The sequence below is a fragment of the Haliotis rufescens genome, unplaced genomic scaffold (assembly GCF_023055435.1).
Source record: "Haliotis rufescens isolate VD_foot unplaced genomic scaffold, xgHalRufe1.0.p SCAF_78, whole genome shotgun sequence".
Classification (NCBI taxonomy): Eukaryota; Metazoa; Mollusca; class Gastropoda; order Lepetellida; family Haliotidae; genus Haliotis; species Haliotis rufescens.
The window spans coordinates 288557-303800 of NW_025964370.1; the positions used below are offsets into that span (position 1 = coordinate 288557).

At 47.5% G+C, this 15244-nt stretch overlaps 1 protein-coding gene across 1 annotated transcript; it reads left to right on the plus strand.

The window, feature by feature from the left end:
* Positions 1–7214: 7214 nt before the first annotated feature.
* LOC125376789 (apomucin-like) lies at positions 7215–14625 on the plus strand. The gene is made up of 13 exons (XM_048388734.1): positions 7215–7242; positions 7660–7857; positions 8283–8453; positions 9099–9269; positions 9479–9649; positions 10295–10465; positions 10785–10874; positions 11520–11690; positions 12010–12099; positions 12716–12859; positions 13532–13702; positions 13968–14138; positions 14513–14625. The coding sequence occupies exons 1-13, from the start codon at positions 7215–7217 to the stop codon at positions 14623–14625; spliced, it is 1860 nt and encodes a 619-aa protein (XP_048244691.1).
* Positions 14626–15244: the final 619 nt, after the last annotated feature.

Here is a 15244-nt window from a genome sequence, read left to right on the forward strand (position 1 = left end):
GTAGGGTAGGTAAAGGTCAACCTGAGGCGGAGAGGGACACAGGCACAGACACAGAGACAGACAGACACACAGAGAGAGAGGGAGGGGGACAGTGACGTCAAGCTGTTCTAGCACTGTGTAGGGTAGGTAAAGGTCAACCTGAGGCGGAGAGGGACACAGGCACAGACACACAGAGAGACAGACACACACAGAGAGAGGGAGGGGGACAGTGACGTCAAGCTGTTCTAGCACTGTGTAGGGTAGGTAAAGGTCAAACTGAGGCGGAGAGGGACACAGGCACAGACACAGAGACAGACAGACACACACAGAGAGAGGGAGGGGGAGAGTGACGTCAAGCTGTTCTAGCACTGTGTAGGGTAGGTAAAGGTCACCCTGAGGCGGAGAGGGACACTGGCACAGACACACAAAGAGAAAGACACACAGAGAGAGAGGGAGGGGGAGAGTGACGTCAAGCTGTTCTAGCACTGTGTAGGGTAGGTAAAGGTCAACCTGAGGCGGAGAGGGACACAGGCACAGACACACAGAGAAACAGACAGAGAGAGAGAGAGGGAGGGGGAGAGTGACGTCAAGCTGTTCTAGCACTGTGTAGGGTAGGTAAAGGTCAAACTGAGGCGGAGAGGGACACACGCACAGAAAGAGAGAGAGGCAGACACAGAGAGAGAGAGGGAGGGGGGGGGAGTGAGTGAGATAAGAGAGAGTGAGGGGGAGAACGAGAGAGGAGGAGGGGGAGAGTGAGTGAGATAAGAGAGAGTGAGGGGGAGAACGAGAGAGGAGGAGGGGGAGAGTGAGTGAGATAAGAGAGAGTGAGGGGGGGAACGAGAGAGAGAGGGAGGGGGAGAGTGAGTGAGATAAGAGAGAGTGAGGGGGAGAACGAGAGAGGAGGAGGGGGAGAGTGAGTGAGATAAGAGAGAGTGAGGGGGAGAACGAGAGAGAGGGAGGGGGAGAGTGAGTGAGATAAGAGAGAGTGAGGGGGAGAACGAGAGAGGAGGAGGGGGAGAGTGAGTGAGATAAGAGAGAGTGAGAGGGAGAACGAGAGAGGAGGAGGGGGAGAGTGAGTGAGATAAGAGAGAGTGAGAGGGAGAACGAGAGAGGAGGAGGGGGAGAGTGAGTGAGATAAGAGAGAGTGAGAGGGAGAACGAGAGAGGAGGAGGGAGAGAGTGAGGGGGAGAGAGAGTGAGGGGGAGAGAGAGTGAGGGGAGAAAAAGCAAGAGAGGGATAGGGGAGAGAGAGAGAAAGAGAGGAGGGAGAGAGTGGGAAGAGGGCGGGAGAGGGAGAGGGGAGGAAGGAAAGAGAGAGGCATTGACTGGTCCCTTCTGCATTAAAGAATACAATAGTTGAACCATACACTCATACAGTATACATATGAACATTGTAATCCCAAGCAAATAAGACACATGTAGGCACATCGTGATCTCAATCAAACATGACCCGTGAAAATCCGTGAAAAAGTCTTCGGCAACCCATGCTTGCCGTAAAAGGTGACTATGCTTGTCGTAAGAGGCTGATGCATGTCATCGTATTCCAATTGCGTAGTTCGAAGCTCAGAATATCAGTAAATGGATTGTCTGATCCAGACAGACCGTCGTCATATATAAATATTGCTGAGTGCGTAGTAAACAACAAACAAACAAAGACGACACATATATACATCGTGGTCTCAAGCAAACATATGAATATTCTGATCTCACCCATACAGGACACACATGCATACATAATACATAATACATATATACAATGTACATTTGATTCAAATACACACTTAATTTCGCACGTGCACTGTAGAGGTATCTAATGTTTAACTCTCTGTCGATGTATTAGTTTCACGTGTGCCATGTGTGTTTACAACCCAGGCCAGGCAGCTATGTCAGTGCGGTACAACGGGGAACATTAGTGGCAGATGTTACACCACCTCAGCACCGGATCACGTGTCATCGCGTGACCTACACGTGACCTATGACCGCTGTGTGAGAAACAGGAGCCTTGCTGGCTCGATGTGCACATACTTAGATGACGTCAAGCACGCTGCCACACATCTGAGGTCGGAATAGCGGGTCGCTACCAGCACTGAGGTGGAGTTGGATGCGCGTGGTTTCCATACCTGGCCCGAGGAGATCCGGCCAAGGTCATGGGAAGCCGAGACACCCTGGCTAGGATTACCTGATAGTTCGGGAGATGCTTCGCGCAAGATAACCATGTGTTTTAAATGATTGAAGAAAATATTTATATTTATAGTTCCTTCTACAATGAGTCATTGTCAGACAAACAAAGAAAGGTTCCAGACGCAGCCTACTGGAACAGTTTTTAAGCACCGTCTAAAAATGGATGCTGACAATTCTGATGTGCCTATTTATATAGATGGATGGATGGATGGATGGATTGAGTGATGGATGATGGATGCATAGGTATATAGATCTACATGTATACATCGTATCTATTCACAAGCACAGGGGAAATGTGTTTAATAATTCAGCGACGTCTATTATTTCGTTTAATTAAAAAACACAAATTGAACAAAATTAAATGACAAAGCCTTTTTAGTAAAGCATCACTGTACTGGAAGAAGGTGTTCACCTGGACTTGTGGTGCAGCGGTGGGAGGTGTTCACCTGGGTCTGTGGTGTAGCGGTGGGAGGAGGTGTTCACCTGGGTCTGTGGTGTAGCGATAGAAGGAGTTATTCACCTGAATCTGTGGTGTAGCGGTGGGAGGAGGTGTTCATCTGGATATGTGGTGTGGCGATGGGATTAGGTGTCCATTTCGACTTGTGTTCACCTGGGTCTGTAGTGTAGCGGTGGGCGGTGGGAGGAGGTGTTCACCTGGGTCTGTGGTGTAGCTGTGATAGGAGGTAACGATCTGGACTTGTGGTGCATTGGTAAAAGAAGGTGTTTACCTGGGTCTGTGGTGTAGCGGTGGGATGAGTTGTTCACCTGTGTCTGTGGTGTAGCGGTGGGAGGAGGTGTTCACCTGCGTCTGTGGTGTAGCGATAGAAGGAGTTATTCACCTGGGTCTGTGGTGTAGCGGTGGGAGGAGGTGTTCGTCTGGGTCTGTGGTGTAGCGGTGGGAGGAGGTGTTCACCTGGGTCTGTGGTGTAGCGGTGGGAGGAGGTGTTCACCTGGGTTTGTGGTGTAGCGGTGGGAGGAGGTGTTCACCTGGGTCTGTGGTGCAGTGGTGGGAGGAGGTGTTCACCTGGGTCTGTGGTGTAGCGGTGGGAGGAGGTGTTCATATGGATATATGGTGTGGCGATGGGATTAGGTGTCCATTTCGACTTGTGTTCACCTGGGTCTGTAGTGTAGCGGTGGGCGGTGGGAGGAGGTGGCCATCTGGACTTGTGGTGCAGTGTTAAGAGAAGGTGTTTACCTGGGTCTGTGGTGTAGCGGTAGGAGGAGGTGTTCACCTGGGTTTGTGGTGTACGGGTAGGAAAAGGTGTTCACCTTGGTCTGTGGTGCTGCGGTGGTAGGAGGTAACCATCTGGACTTGTGGTGCAGTGTTAAGAGAAGGTGTTTACCTGGGTCTGTGGTGTAGCGGTAGGAGGAGGTGTTCACCTGGGTTTGTGGTGTACGGGTAGGAAAAGGTGTTCACCTTGGTCTGTGGTGCAGTGGTGGGAGGAGGTGTTCGCCTGGGTCTGTGGTGTAGCGGTAGGAGGAGGTGTTCACCTGGGTTTGTGGTGTAGCGGTGGGAGGAGGTAACCATCTTGACTTGTGATGCAGTGGTAGGAGAAGGTGTTTACCTGGGTCCGTAGTGCAGTGGTGGGAGGAGGTGTTCACCTGGGTTTGTGGTGTAGCGATAGGAAAAGGTGTTCACCTTGGTCTGTGGTGCTGCGGTGGTAGGAGGTAACCATCTTGACTTGTGGTGCAGTGATAAGAGAAGGTGTTTACCTGGGTCTGTGGTGTAGCGGTGGGAGGAGGTAGCCATCTTGACTTGTGGTGCAGTGATAAGAGAAGGTGTTTACCTGGGTCTGTGGTGTAGCGGTGGGAGGAGGTGGCCATCTGGGCTTGTGGTGCAGTGATGAGAGAAGGTGTTTACCTGGGTCTGTGGTGCAGTGTGGTGGGAGGAGGTGATCACCTTGGTCTGTTGTGCATCGGTGGGAAAAGGTGTTTACCTGGGTCTGTGGTGTAGCGGTGGGAGGAGGTGGCCATCTGGACTTGTGGTGCAGTGATGAGAGAAGGTGTTTACCTGGGTCTGTGGTGCAGTTCCTGAACAGTAGTTTTCAAAACTGGTTTGATTTTTGGCAGAATTTTCCGTGAAAACTGAATCGATACTGTTTTATTAGTGTTGAAATCAACCTGCCAGTTTTCTGCCCAAGAGGATATTCTAATTAGATCATTGTTCAGACAATGTGCTGATGTATGTGGATCATATAGGGATGTGTCATCGGCAAACAATCTAATATTACTCATCAATATCGTCTATAATGTCGTTTATGAAGATTAAAAACAGCAGCGCTCCTAAAACTGACCCTTGTAGAACTCCAGCCATAACTGGTTGTAAGTCTGAAATATACCCATTGATAACAACGGGGTATTTGTTGGTGGTTTCAGTTTCCATTGTGAACTTGATTCCTTGGTGTTGTAGGCTGAGGTGGTCCAGTAGTGCTTCTGGATTCTGTTCTTTGTCTAGGATGGTGAACTTGATTCCTTGGTGCTGTAGGCTGAGGTGGTCCAGTAGTGCTTCTCGATCCTGTTCTTTGTCTGGGATGGTGAACTTGATTCCTTGGTGTTGTAGGCTGAGGTGGTCCAGTAGTGCTTCTCGATCCTGTTCTTTGTCTAGGATGGTGAAGGCTGAAAGGGGAGAATGTCAAGGCAGCTTCTTCAAAACTAGTCATCAAGATTTATGAAATTAGTGGGAACAAGGGTGACATTTGGGAGGCTATGTATCTGCTAATAGATCTTGCCAGTCCATGTGAAATACGACGTGGTGAAACAGGAGGCGGTTAACTGTGTGATGCTGTCTATTGAGAGGGATGTGCCCAACTGGAAATGCTATCTACTTCATTTCCAGTTGTACGTCCAGATAGAACTACAACAAAAGTACGTATGGATTTTGATGCTTCTGCAAAGCGTCAGAGAGTCTCATTCAATGACAGAATACATCCAGGACCAAAATTGCAGAATGATTTATTTGAAATCTTGCGTCGTTTCAGGAAGCAGCCTGTAGAACTTCTTTTCGACATCACTGAGATGTATCTCCAAATTGAAGTGAAACCTGAAGACCGTCCATACCTCAGATTTCTATGAAGATCCATGAATTCAAATGAGACACTACACGTGTATGAGTTTAACAGAGTGGTGTTTGGCTTAAACTGTTCACCATTCTTAGCACAATACATTTCTCAAGAACATGCAAAAGAACATCAACATGATTTCACACTTGGTGCTGAGACTGTAGCAAATTTCACATATATGGAGGATAGTATGGATTCAGTGGAAGATGACATGACTTGGGTAGAGTTGTATGATCAGTTGACTAAGCTCTGCAAGGCAGGCTTGCACGCCAGTAAATGGCTCTCAAATTCGTTGGATGTCCTTGATGGAATTCCGTTAGAATCCATGGCATAGAAGGTCAACAGCATAAACAAGAATGAGTTGGCTTCAGTGAAAACACTAGGTCTTTTGTGGATAGCAAATGATGATGAGTTTAATTTCTGCCGCATGTTCCTGAGAACATTGTGAGAATGACGAAAATATATTTCTCAGAGAAATTGCAAGGATCTTTGAAGTGAAGGAAATTCGAGACCTTGTCAACAAACTTGACATGACTGCTAACACGTCCTCAGCAAATATTCCCCTATTTGCTAAGGACTTTTTGCATTTGGGGATTCAACCCTCCTAATGCACCACATTTCGGTTGTGTAACTGAATGCATGAATCTTTGTCCATGGACAGGAGATGTCACGCATGAAGAACTAACTACAGCATGTACTGCTGCAGAAGCACTTATCAATGCTTGTCCACTTACGTATCAAAGTGCTGACAGTCAAGATGATGTACCCTTAACACCAAATCATCTTATGCACGGACAAGTTGGTGGAACGTTTGCGCCTGAGAATGTTGACACGACATCATTTAACCCAAGAAAGCATTGGAGAAGAATGCAAGAATTTGGCAGGCACTTCTGGAGAAGTCACAAGTCGGAAAAAATGGAGAAAAGCCAGTCGCAATATCAAAGTGAATGATGTTGTGATCATTGTAATACCAGAGTCACGACATGCAAGTTGGCCTACTTACCTAGGCAATGATGGACATGTTCGTGTGGTTTACGTCAAAATGGGCAAGTCTACGCTGATCTGACCGGTGACAGAGGTATATCCTCTGGAGTGGAACTCGGAGGATGACTCAACAGACCACGAATGTTCATCTGATCTGGTGGGGTCTTGTATGCTGATGGACTCATCAGGCTCTGGTCACATCACGGTTGAGGTTGTGACGTTCCTTATGAAGGAGCAAGAGGTAGTTCTGAAACGTCGTACACTGAATAAAGAAGTTGCTATTCATTAAAAAGTGTCATTTATTCATGTTCTCACAACTTCTAAATGCCAACTTCATAGACTTGCCTATTATATGGATAGAATTACTATACGCCCATTGACTCATCATTCAGTAAAGCCTTGGAGCAAGGCTACATGAGTACAAGCTGCTCACTTTCCCACGACCACAACCACACACAAAGTCTCCCGCAAACTGGAGCAGATGTAGCCTTGCTCCAGGTTGTACTGAATGATAAGTCCATGGATGTATAGTCATTCTGTCCTTATTCTAGGCAAGTCTAGATAAGCGGACAGTACAGTGAGGTGAGTGAATTTTTGCCTTATGGACAGATTAAATGAACTCAATGGTCCACTCTGTGACCTGATGTCAGGGCAAACCATTCAACTTGACTGTAACAAAGTGTTTAACCAAGTGCACGTTAATGCATGGTTAATCTATTCACGCTCTACGATCACTCCCCCCGCCCCGCATCCCCGAGATGTCTTACAGATGCAGTGCTTCCTCAACACAGATTGCCCCTTTACCTAGATGGGAATCCCACTGCGTATGTAACAGAAAGCTTTATACCAGCACTTCTGCTTGAGTTAGTGTCTACTTTGATCACAGAACCTTGATCATCATCCCCCATTTAACGCCACCCATGTCTACAAACAGCTCTGTTTCGCAGCCTCCAGCTAGTGTATTTAAAGATCAGCTGACTTTGTAATTCTAATCTCTAATGGTTTGCGACTGATGACTCTGACAGCTTTACAGCCTGATGGTAGCCACATGTCGGTCCACCCACTTTAAAGGAAATCGACAGGTCGATTCAAATACAGATTTAGTTATTGATTACATTCCGGACCCGTGAAGTGCCATCAGCGACGTGTGTTCTATACAGGTGCCACCAGTGAGGTGTTCTATACAGGTGCCACCAGTGAGGTGTTCTATACAGGTGCCACCAGTGAGGTGTTCTATACAGGTGCCACCAGTCAATTGTTCTATACGGGTGCCACAAGTGAGGTGTTCTATACGGGTGCCACCAGTCAGGTGATCTATACAGGTGCCACCAGTCAGGTGATCTATACAGGTGCCACCAGTCAGGTGATCTATACAGGTGCCACCAGTCAGGTGATCTATACAGGTACCACCAGTTAGGTGATCTATACGGGTGCCACAAGTGAGGTGTTCTATACAGGTGCCATCAGTCAGGTGTACTATACAGGTGCCACAAGTCAGGTGATCTATACAGGTGCCACCAGTCAGGTGATCTATACAGGTGCCACCAGTCAGGTGTTCTATACAGGTGCCACCAGTCAGGTGATCTATACAGGTGCCATCAGTCAGGTGAACTATACAGGTGCCACCAGTCAGGTGTTCTGTACAGGTGCCACCAGTTAGGTGTTCTATACGGGTGCCACCAGTCAGGTGTTCTATACAGGTGCCACAAGTAAGGTGTTCTATACGGGTGCCACCAGTGAGGTGTTCTATACAGGTGCAGTAAGTGAGGTGTTCTATACAGGTGCAGTAGGTGAGGTGTTCTAAACAGGTGCCGTCAGTGAGGTGTTCTATACAGGTGCAGTAAGTGAGGTGTTCTATACAGGTGCAGTAGGTGAGGTGTTCTATACAGGTGCAGTAAGTGAGGTGTTCTATACAGGTGCAGTAAGTGAGGTGTTCCATACAGGTGCAGTAGGTGAGGTGTTCTTAACAGGTGCAGTCAGTGAGGTGTTCTATACAGGTGCAGTAAGTGAGGTGTTCTATACAGGTGCAGTAGGTGAGGTGTTCTATACAGGTGCAGTAGGTGAGGTGTTCTATATGCAGGTGCAGTAGGTGAGGTGTTCCATGCAGATGCCATCAGTGAAGTGTTCTATACAGGTGCAGTGATTGAGGTGTCCGATACAGGTGGAGTCAGCGAGGTGTTCTTTACAGGTGCCACCAGTCAGGTGATCTATAAAGGTGCCACCAGTCAGGTGATCTATACAGGTGCCACAAGTAAGGTGTTCTATACGGGTGCCACCAGTGAGGTGTTCTATACAGGTGCAGTAAGTGAGGTGTTCTATACAGGTGCAGTAGGTGAGGTGTTCTAAACAGGTGCAGTCAGTGAGGTGTTCTATACAGGTGCAGTAAGTGAGGTGTTCTATACAGGTGCAGTAGGTGAGGTGTTCTATATGCAGGTGCAGTAGGTGAGGTGTTCTATACAGGTGCAGTAAGTGAGGTGTTCTATACAGGTGCAGTAGGTGAGGTGTTCTAAACAGGTGCAGTCAGTGAGGTGTTCTATACAGGTGCAGTAAGTGAGGTGTTCTATACAGGTGCAGTAGGTGAGGTGTTCTATATGCAGGTGCAGTAGGTGAGGTGTTCTAAACAGGTGCCGTCAGTGAGGTGTTCTATACAGGTGCAGTAAGTGAGGTGTTCTATACAGGTGCAGTAGGTGAGGTGTTCTATACAGGTGCAGTAAGTGAGGTGTTCTATACAGGTGCAGTAAGTGAGGTGTTCCATACAGGTGCAGTAGGTGAGGTGTTCTTAACAGGTGCAGTCAGTGAGGTGTTCTATACACGTGCAGTAGGTGAGGTGTTCTATACAGGTGCAGTAGGTGAGGTGTTCTATACTGGTGCAGTAGGTGAGGTGTTCTATATGCAGGTGCAGTAGGTGAGGTGTTCCATGCAGATGCCATCAGTGAAGTGTTCTATACAGGTGCAGTGATTGAGGTGTCCGATACAGGTGGAGTCAGCGAGGTGTTCTTTACAGGTGCCACCAGTCAGGTGATCTATAAAGGTGCCACCAGTCAGGTGATCTATACAGGTGCCACAAGTAAGGTGTTCTATACGGGTGCCACCAGTGAGGTGTTCTATACAGGTGCAGTAAGTGAGGTGTTCTATACAGGTGCAGTAGGTGAGGTGTTCTAAACAGGTGCAGTCAGTGAGGTGTTCTATACAGGTGCAGTAAGTGAGGTGTTCTATACAGGTGCAGTAGGTGAGGTGTTCTATACAGGTGCAGTAGGTGAGGTGTTCTATATGCAGGTGCAGTAGGTGAGGTGTTCCATGCAGATGCCATCAGTGAAGTGTTCTATACAGGTGCAGTGATTGAGGTGTCCGATACAGGTGGAGTCAGCGAGGTGTTCTTTACAGGTGCCACCAGTCAGGTGATCTATAAAGGTGCCACCAGTCAGGTGATCTATACAGGTGCCACAAGTAAGGTGTTCTATACGGGTGCCACCAGTGAGGTGTTCTATACAGGTGCAGTAAGTGAGGTGTTCTATACAGGTGCAGTAGGTGAGGTGTTCTAAACAGGTGCAGTCAGTGAGGTGTTCTATACAGGTGCAGTAAGTGAGGTGTTCTATACAGGTGCAGTAGGTGAGGTGTTCTATATGCAGGTGCAGTAGGTGAGGTGTTCTATACAGGTGCAGTAAGTGAGGTGTTCTATACAGGTGCAGTAGGTGAGGTGTTCTAAACAGGTGCAGTCAGTGAGGTGTTCTATACAGGTGCAGTAAGTGAGGTGTTCTATACAGGTGCAGTAGGTGAGGTGTTCTATATGCAGGTGCAGTAGGTGAGGTGTTCTAAACAGGTGCCGTCAGTGAGGTGTTCTATACAGGTTCAGTAAGTGAGGTGTTCTATACAGGTGCAGTAGGTGAGGTGTTCTATACAGGTGCAGTAAGTGAGGTGTTCTATACAGGTGCAGTAAGTGAGGTGTTCCATACAGGTGCAGTAGGTGAGGTGTTCTTAACAGGTGCAGTCAGTGAGGTGTTCTATACACGTGCAGTAGGTGAGGTGTTCTATACAGGTGCAGTAGGTGAGGTGTTCTATACAGGTGCAGTAGGTGAGGTGTTCTATATGCAGGTGCAGTAGGTGAGGTGTTCCATGCAGATGCCATCAGTGAAGTGTTCTATACAGGTGCAGTGATTGAGGTGTCCGATACAGGTGGAGTCAGCGAGGTGTTCTTTACAGGTGCCACCAGTCAGGTGATCTATAAAGGTGCCACCAGTCAGGTGATCTATACAGGTGCCACAAGTAAGGTGTTCTATACGGGTGCCACCAGTGAGGTGTTCTATACAGGTGCAGTAAGTGAGGTGTTCTATACAGGTGCAGTAGGTGAGGTGTTCTAAACAGGTGCAGTCAGTGAGGTGTTCTATACAGGTGCAGTAGGTGAGGTGTTCTATATGCAGGTGCAGTAGGTGAGGTGTTCTATACAGGTGCAGTAGGTTAGGTGTTCTATACAGGTGCAGTCAGTGAGGTGTTCTATATGCAGGTGCAGTAGGTGAGGTGTTCCATGCAGATGCCATCAGTGAAGTGTTCTAAACAAGTGCAGTGATTGAGGTGTCCGATACAGGTGGAGTCAGCGAGGTGTTCTTTACAGGTGCCACCAGTCAGGTGATCTATAAAGGTGCCACCAGTCAGGTGATCTATACAGGTACCACAAGTAAGGTGTTCTATACGGGTGCCACCAGTGAGGTGTTCTATACAGGTGCAGTAAGTGAGGTGTTCTATACAGGTGCAGTAGGTGAGGTGTTCTAAACAGGTGCAGTCAGTGAGGTGTTCTATACAGGTGCAGTAAGTGAGGTGTTCTATACAGGTGCAGTAGGTGAGGTGTTCTATATGCAGGTGCAGTAGGTGAGGTGTTCTATACAGGTGCAGTAAGTGAGGTGTTCTATACAGGTGCAGTAGGTGAGGTGTTCTAAACAGGTGCAGTCAGTGAGGTGTTCTATACAGGTGCAGTAAGTGAGGTGTTCTATACAGGTGCAGTAGGTGAGGTGTTCTATATGCAGGTGCAGTAGGTGAGGTGTTCTAAACAGGTGCCGTCAGTGAGGTGTTCTATACAGGTTCAGTAAGTGAGGTGTTCTATACAGGTGCAGTAGGTGAGGTGTTCTATACAGGTGCAGTAAGTGAGGTGTTCTATACAGGTGCAGTAAGTGAGGTGTTCCATACAGGTGCAGTAGGTGAGGTGTTCTTAACAGGTGCAGTCAGTGAGGTGTTCTATACACGTGCAGTAGGTGAGGTGTTCTATACAGGTGCAGTAGGTGAGGTGTTCTATACAGGTGCAGTAGGTGAGGTGTTCTATATGCAGGTGCAGTAGGTGAGGTGTTCCATGCAGATGCCATCAGTGAAGTGTTCTATACAGGTGCAGTGATTGAGGTGTCCGATACAGGTGGAGTCAGCGAGGTGTTCTTTACAGGTGCCACCAGTCAGGTGATCTATAAAGGTGCCACCAGTCAGGTGATCTATACAGGTGCCACAAGTAAGGTGTTCTATACGGGTGCCACCAGTGAGGTGTTCTATACAGGTGCAGTAAGTGAGGTGTTCTATACAGGTGCAGTAGGTGAGGTGTTCTAAACAGGTGCAGTCAGTGAGGTGTTCTATACAGGTGCAGTAGGTGAGGTGTTCTATATGCAGGTGCAGTAGGTGAGGTGTTCTATACAGGTGCAGTAGGTTAGGTGTTCTATACAGGTGCAGTCAGTGAGGTGTTCTATATGCAGGTGCAGTAGGTGAGGTGTTCCATGCAGATGCCATCAGTGAAGTGTTCTAAACAAGTGCAGTGATTGAGGTGTCCGATACAGGTGGAGTCAGCGAGGTGTTCTTTACAGGTGCCACCAGTCAGGTGATCTATAAAGGTGCCACCAGTCAGGTGATCTATACAGGTACCACAAGTAAGGTGTTCTATACGGGTGCCACCAGTGAGGTGTTCTATACAGGTGCAGTAAGTGAGGTGTTCTATACAGGTGCAGTAGGTGAGGTGTTCTAAACAGGTGCAGTCAGTGAGGTGTTCTATACAGGTGCAGTAAGTGAGGTGTTCTATACAGGTGCAGTAGGTGAGGTGTTCTATATGCAGGTGCAGTAGGTGAGGTGTTCTATACAGGTGCAGTAAGTGAGGTGTTCTATACAGGTGCAGTAGGTGAGGTGTTCTAAACAGGTGCAGTCAGTGAGGTGTTCTATACAGGTGCAGTAAGTGAGGTGTTCTATACAGGTGCAGTAGGTGAGGTGTTCTATATGCAGGTGCAGTAGGTGAGGTGTTCTAAACAGGTGCCGTCAGTGAGGTGTTCTAGACAGGTGCAGTAAGTGAGGTGTTCTATACAGGTGCAGTAGGTGAGGTGTTCTATACAGGTGCAGTAAGTGAGGTGTTCTATACAGGTGCAGTAAGTGAGGTGTTCCATACAGGTGCAGTAGGTGAGGTGTTCTAAACAGGTGCAGTCAGTGAGGTGTTCTATACAGGTGCAGTAAGTGAGGTGTTCTATACACGTGCAGTAGGTGAGGTGTTCCATGCAGATGCCATCAGTGAAGTGTTCTATACAGGTGCAGTGATTGAGGTGTCCGATACAGGTGGAGTCAGCGAGGTGTTCTTTACAGGTGCCACCAGTCAGGTGATCTATAAAGGTGCCACCAGTCAGGTGATCTATACAGGTGCCACAAGTAAGGTGTTCTATACGGGTGCCACCAGTGAGGTGTTCTATACAGGTGCAGTAAGTGAGGTGTTCTATACAGGTGCAGTAGGTGAGGTGTTCTAAACAGGTGCAGTCAGTGAGGTGTTCTATACAGGTGCAGTAAGTGAGGTGTTCTATACAGGTACAGTAGGTGAGGTGTTCTATATGCAGGTGCAGTAGGTGAGGTGTTCTATACAGGTGCAGTAAGTGAGGTGTTCTATACAGGTGCAGTAGGTGAGGTGTTCTAAACAGGTGCAGTCAGTGAGGTGTTCTATACAGGTGCAGTAAGTGAGGTGTTCTATACAGGTGCAGTAGGTGAGGTGTTCTATATGCAGGTGCAGTAGGTGAGGTGTTCTAAACAGGTGCCGTCAGTGAGGTGTTCTATACAGGTGCAGTAAGTGAGGTGTTCTATACAGGTGCAGTAGGTGAGGTGTTCTATACAGGTGCAGTAAGTGAGGTGTTCTATACAGGTGCAGTAAGTGAGGTGTTCCATACAGGTGCAGTAGGTGAGGTGTTCTAAACAGGTGCAGTCAGTGAGGTGTTCTATACAGGTGCAGTAAGTGAGGTGTTCTATACACGTGCAGTAGGTGAGGTGTTCTATACAGGTGCAGTAGGTGAGGTGTTCTATACAGGTGCAGTAGGTGAGGTGTTCTATATGCAGGTGCAGTAGGTGAGGTGTTCCATGCAGATGCCATCAGTGAAGTGTTCTATACAGGTGCAGTGATTGAGGTGTCCGATACAGGTGGAGTCAGCGAGGTGTTCTTTACAGGTGCCACCAGTCAGGTGATCTATAAAGGTGCCACCAGTCAGTTGATCTATACAGGTGCCACAAGTAAGGTGTTCTATACGGGTGCCACCAGTGAGGTGTTCTATACAGGTGCAGTAAGTGAGGTGTTCTATACAGGTGCAGTAGGTGAGGTGTTCTAAACAGGTGCAGTCAGTGAGGTGTTCTATACAGGTGCAGTAAGTGGGGTGTTCTATACAGGTGCAGTAGGTGAGGTGTTCTATATGCAGGTGCAGTAGGTGAGGTGTTCTATACAGGTGCAGTAGGTTAGGTGTTCTATACAGGTGCAGTCAGTGAGGTGTTCTATATGCAGGTGCAGTAGGTGAGGTGTTCCATGCAGATGCCATCAGTGAAGTGTTCTATACAGGTGCAGTGATTGAGGTGTCCGATACAGGTGGAGTCAGCGAGGTGTTCTTTACAGGTGCCACCAGTCAGGTGATCTATAAAGGTGCCACCAGTCAGGTGATCTATACAGGTGCCACAAGTAAGGTGTTCTATACGGGTGCCACCAGTGAGGTGTTCTATACAGGTGCAGTAAGTGAGGTGTTCTATACAGGTGCAGTAGGTGAGGTGTTCTAAACAGGTGCAGTCAGTGAGGTGTTCTATACAGGTGCAGTAAGTGAGGTGTTCTATACAGGTGCAGTAGGTGAGGTGTTCTATATGCAGGTGCAGTAGGTGAGGTGTTCTATACAGGTGCAGTAAGTGAGGTGTTCTATACAGGTGCAGTAAGTGAGGTGTTTCTATACAGGTGCAGTAGGTGAGGTGTTCTATACAGGTGCAGTCAGTGAGGTGTTCTATACAGGTGCAGTAGGTGAGGTGTTCTATACAAGTGCAGTCAGTGAGGTGTTCTATATGCAGGTGCAGTAGGTGAGGTGTTCCATGCAGATGCCATCAGTGAAGTGTTCTATACAGGTGCAGTGATTGAGGTGTCCGATACAGGTGGAGTCAGCGAGGTGTTCTTTACATGTTGAAAATATTGTGCTGTTGTGTGGGTTGTGCTGTTGCATGCATTGTCCTGATGTTTGCATTGTGCTGTTGTGTGGATTGTGCTGTTGTATGGATTGTGCTATTTGCATTGTGCTGTTGTATGGATTGAGTTGATGTGTGGATTGTGCTGTTGGATTGAGTTGGACTAAGTTGATGTGTGGACTGTGTTGCTGTATTTGAAGTACAACGATGCACAGAAATATATTATGACATTATATATTGTAAATGAATATATTCGAATGTTTGTTTTAATATTTTTTAATGAGTATAACCAAATGACATGTGAATCGCTTCACAATATGACGATTCCTAATATAGTATCACGCTCATCTATTTTTTAATTTTATTTTTAATGTTTACCATTTTAAACTCACCCAAGGGATTGTAATCACACTGAATACCTGTTGTTTTAAAGCGGTAGTCGACTAGAAAAGCCGTATATGTTTTGTTGCTATTATTTCAAATGTCATAAAGGTCAATCTCACGATACTGAACCACGCAGCTCTCCTTCATCTGTTTCTCATCGCCCATCATCATATTCATAATATTCCGCTCTCATCTGGGGGCACGGGTGGCCCAGTCGTCTAAGACGCCGCGATTTGC

Coding starts and splice junctions, on each gene's coding strand:
- LOC125376789 (XM_048388734.1), top strand. CDS start 7,215: ATGACTCTGACAGCTTTACAGCCTGATG. Junction 12,100..12,715: donor GATCTATACAGGTACCACAA/GTAAGGTGTTCT, acceptor TGTTCCATGCAG/ATGCCATCAGTGAAGTGTTC. Junction 13,703..13,967: donor GATCTATACAGGTGCCACAA/GTAAGGTGTTCT, acceptor TTCTATATGCAG/GTGCAGTAGGTGAGGTGTTC.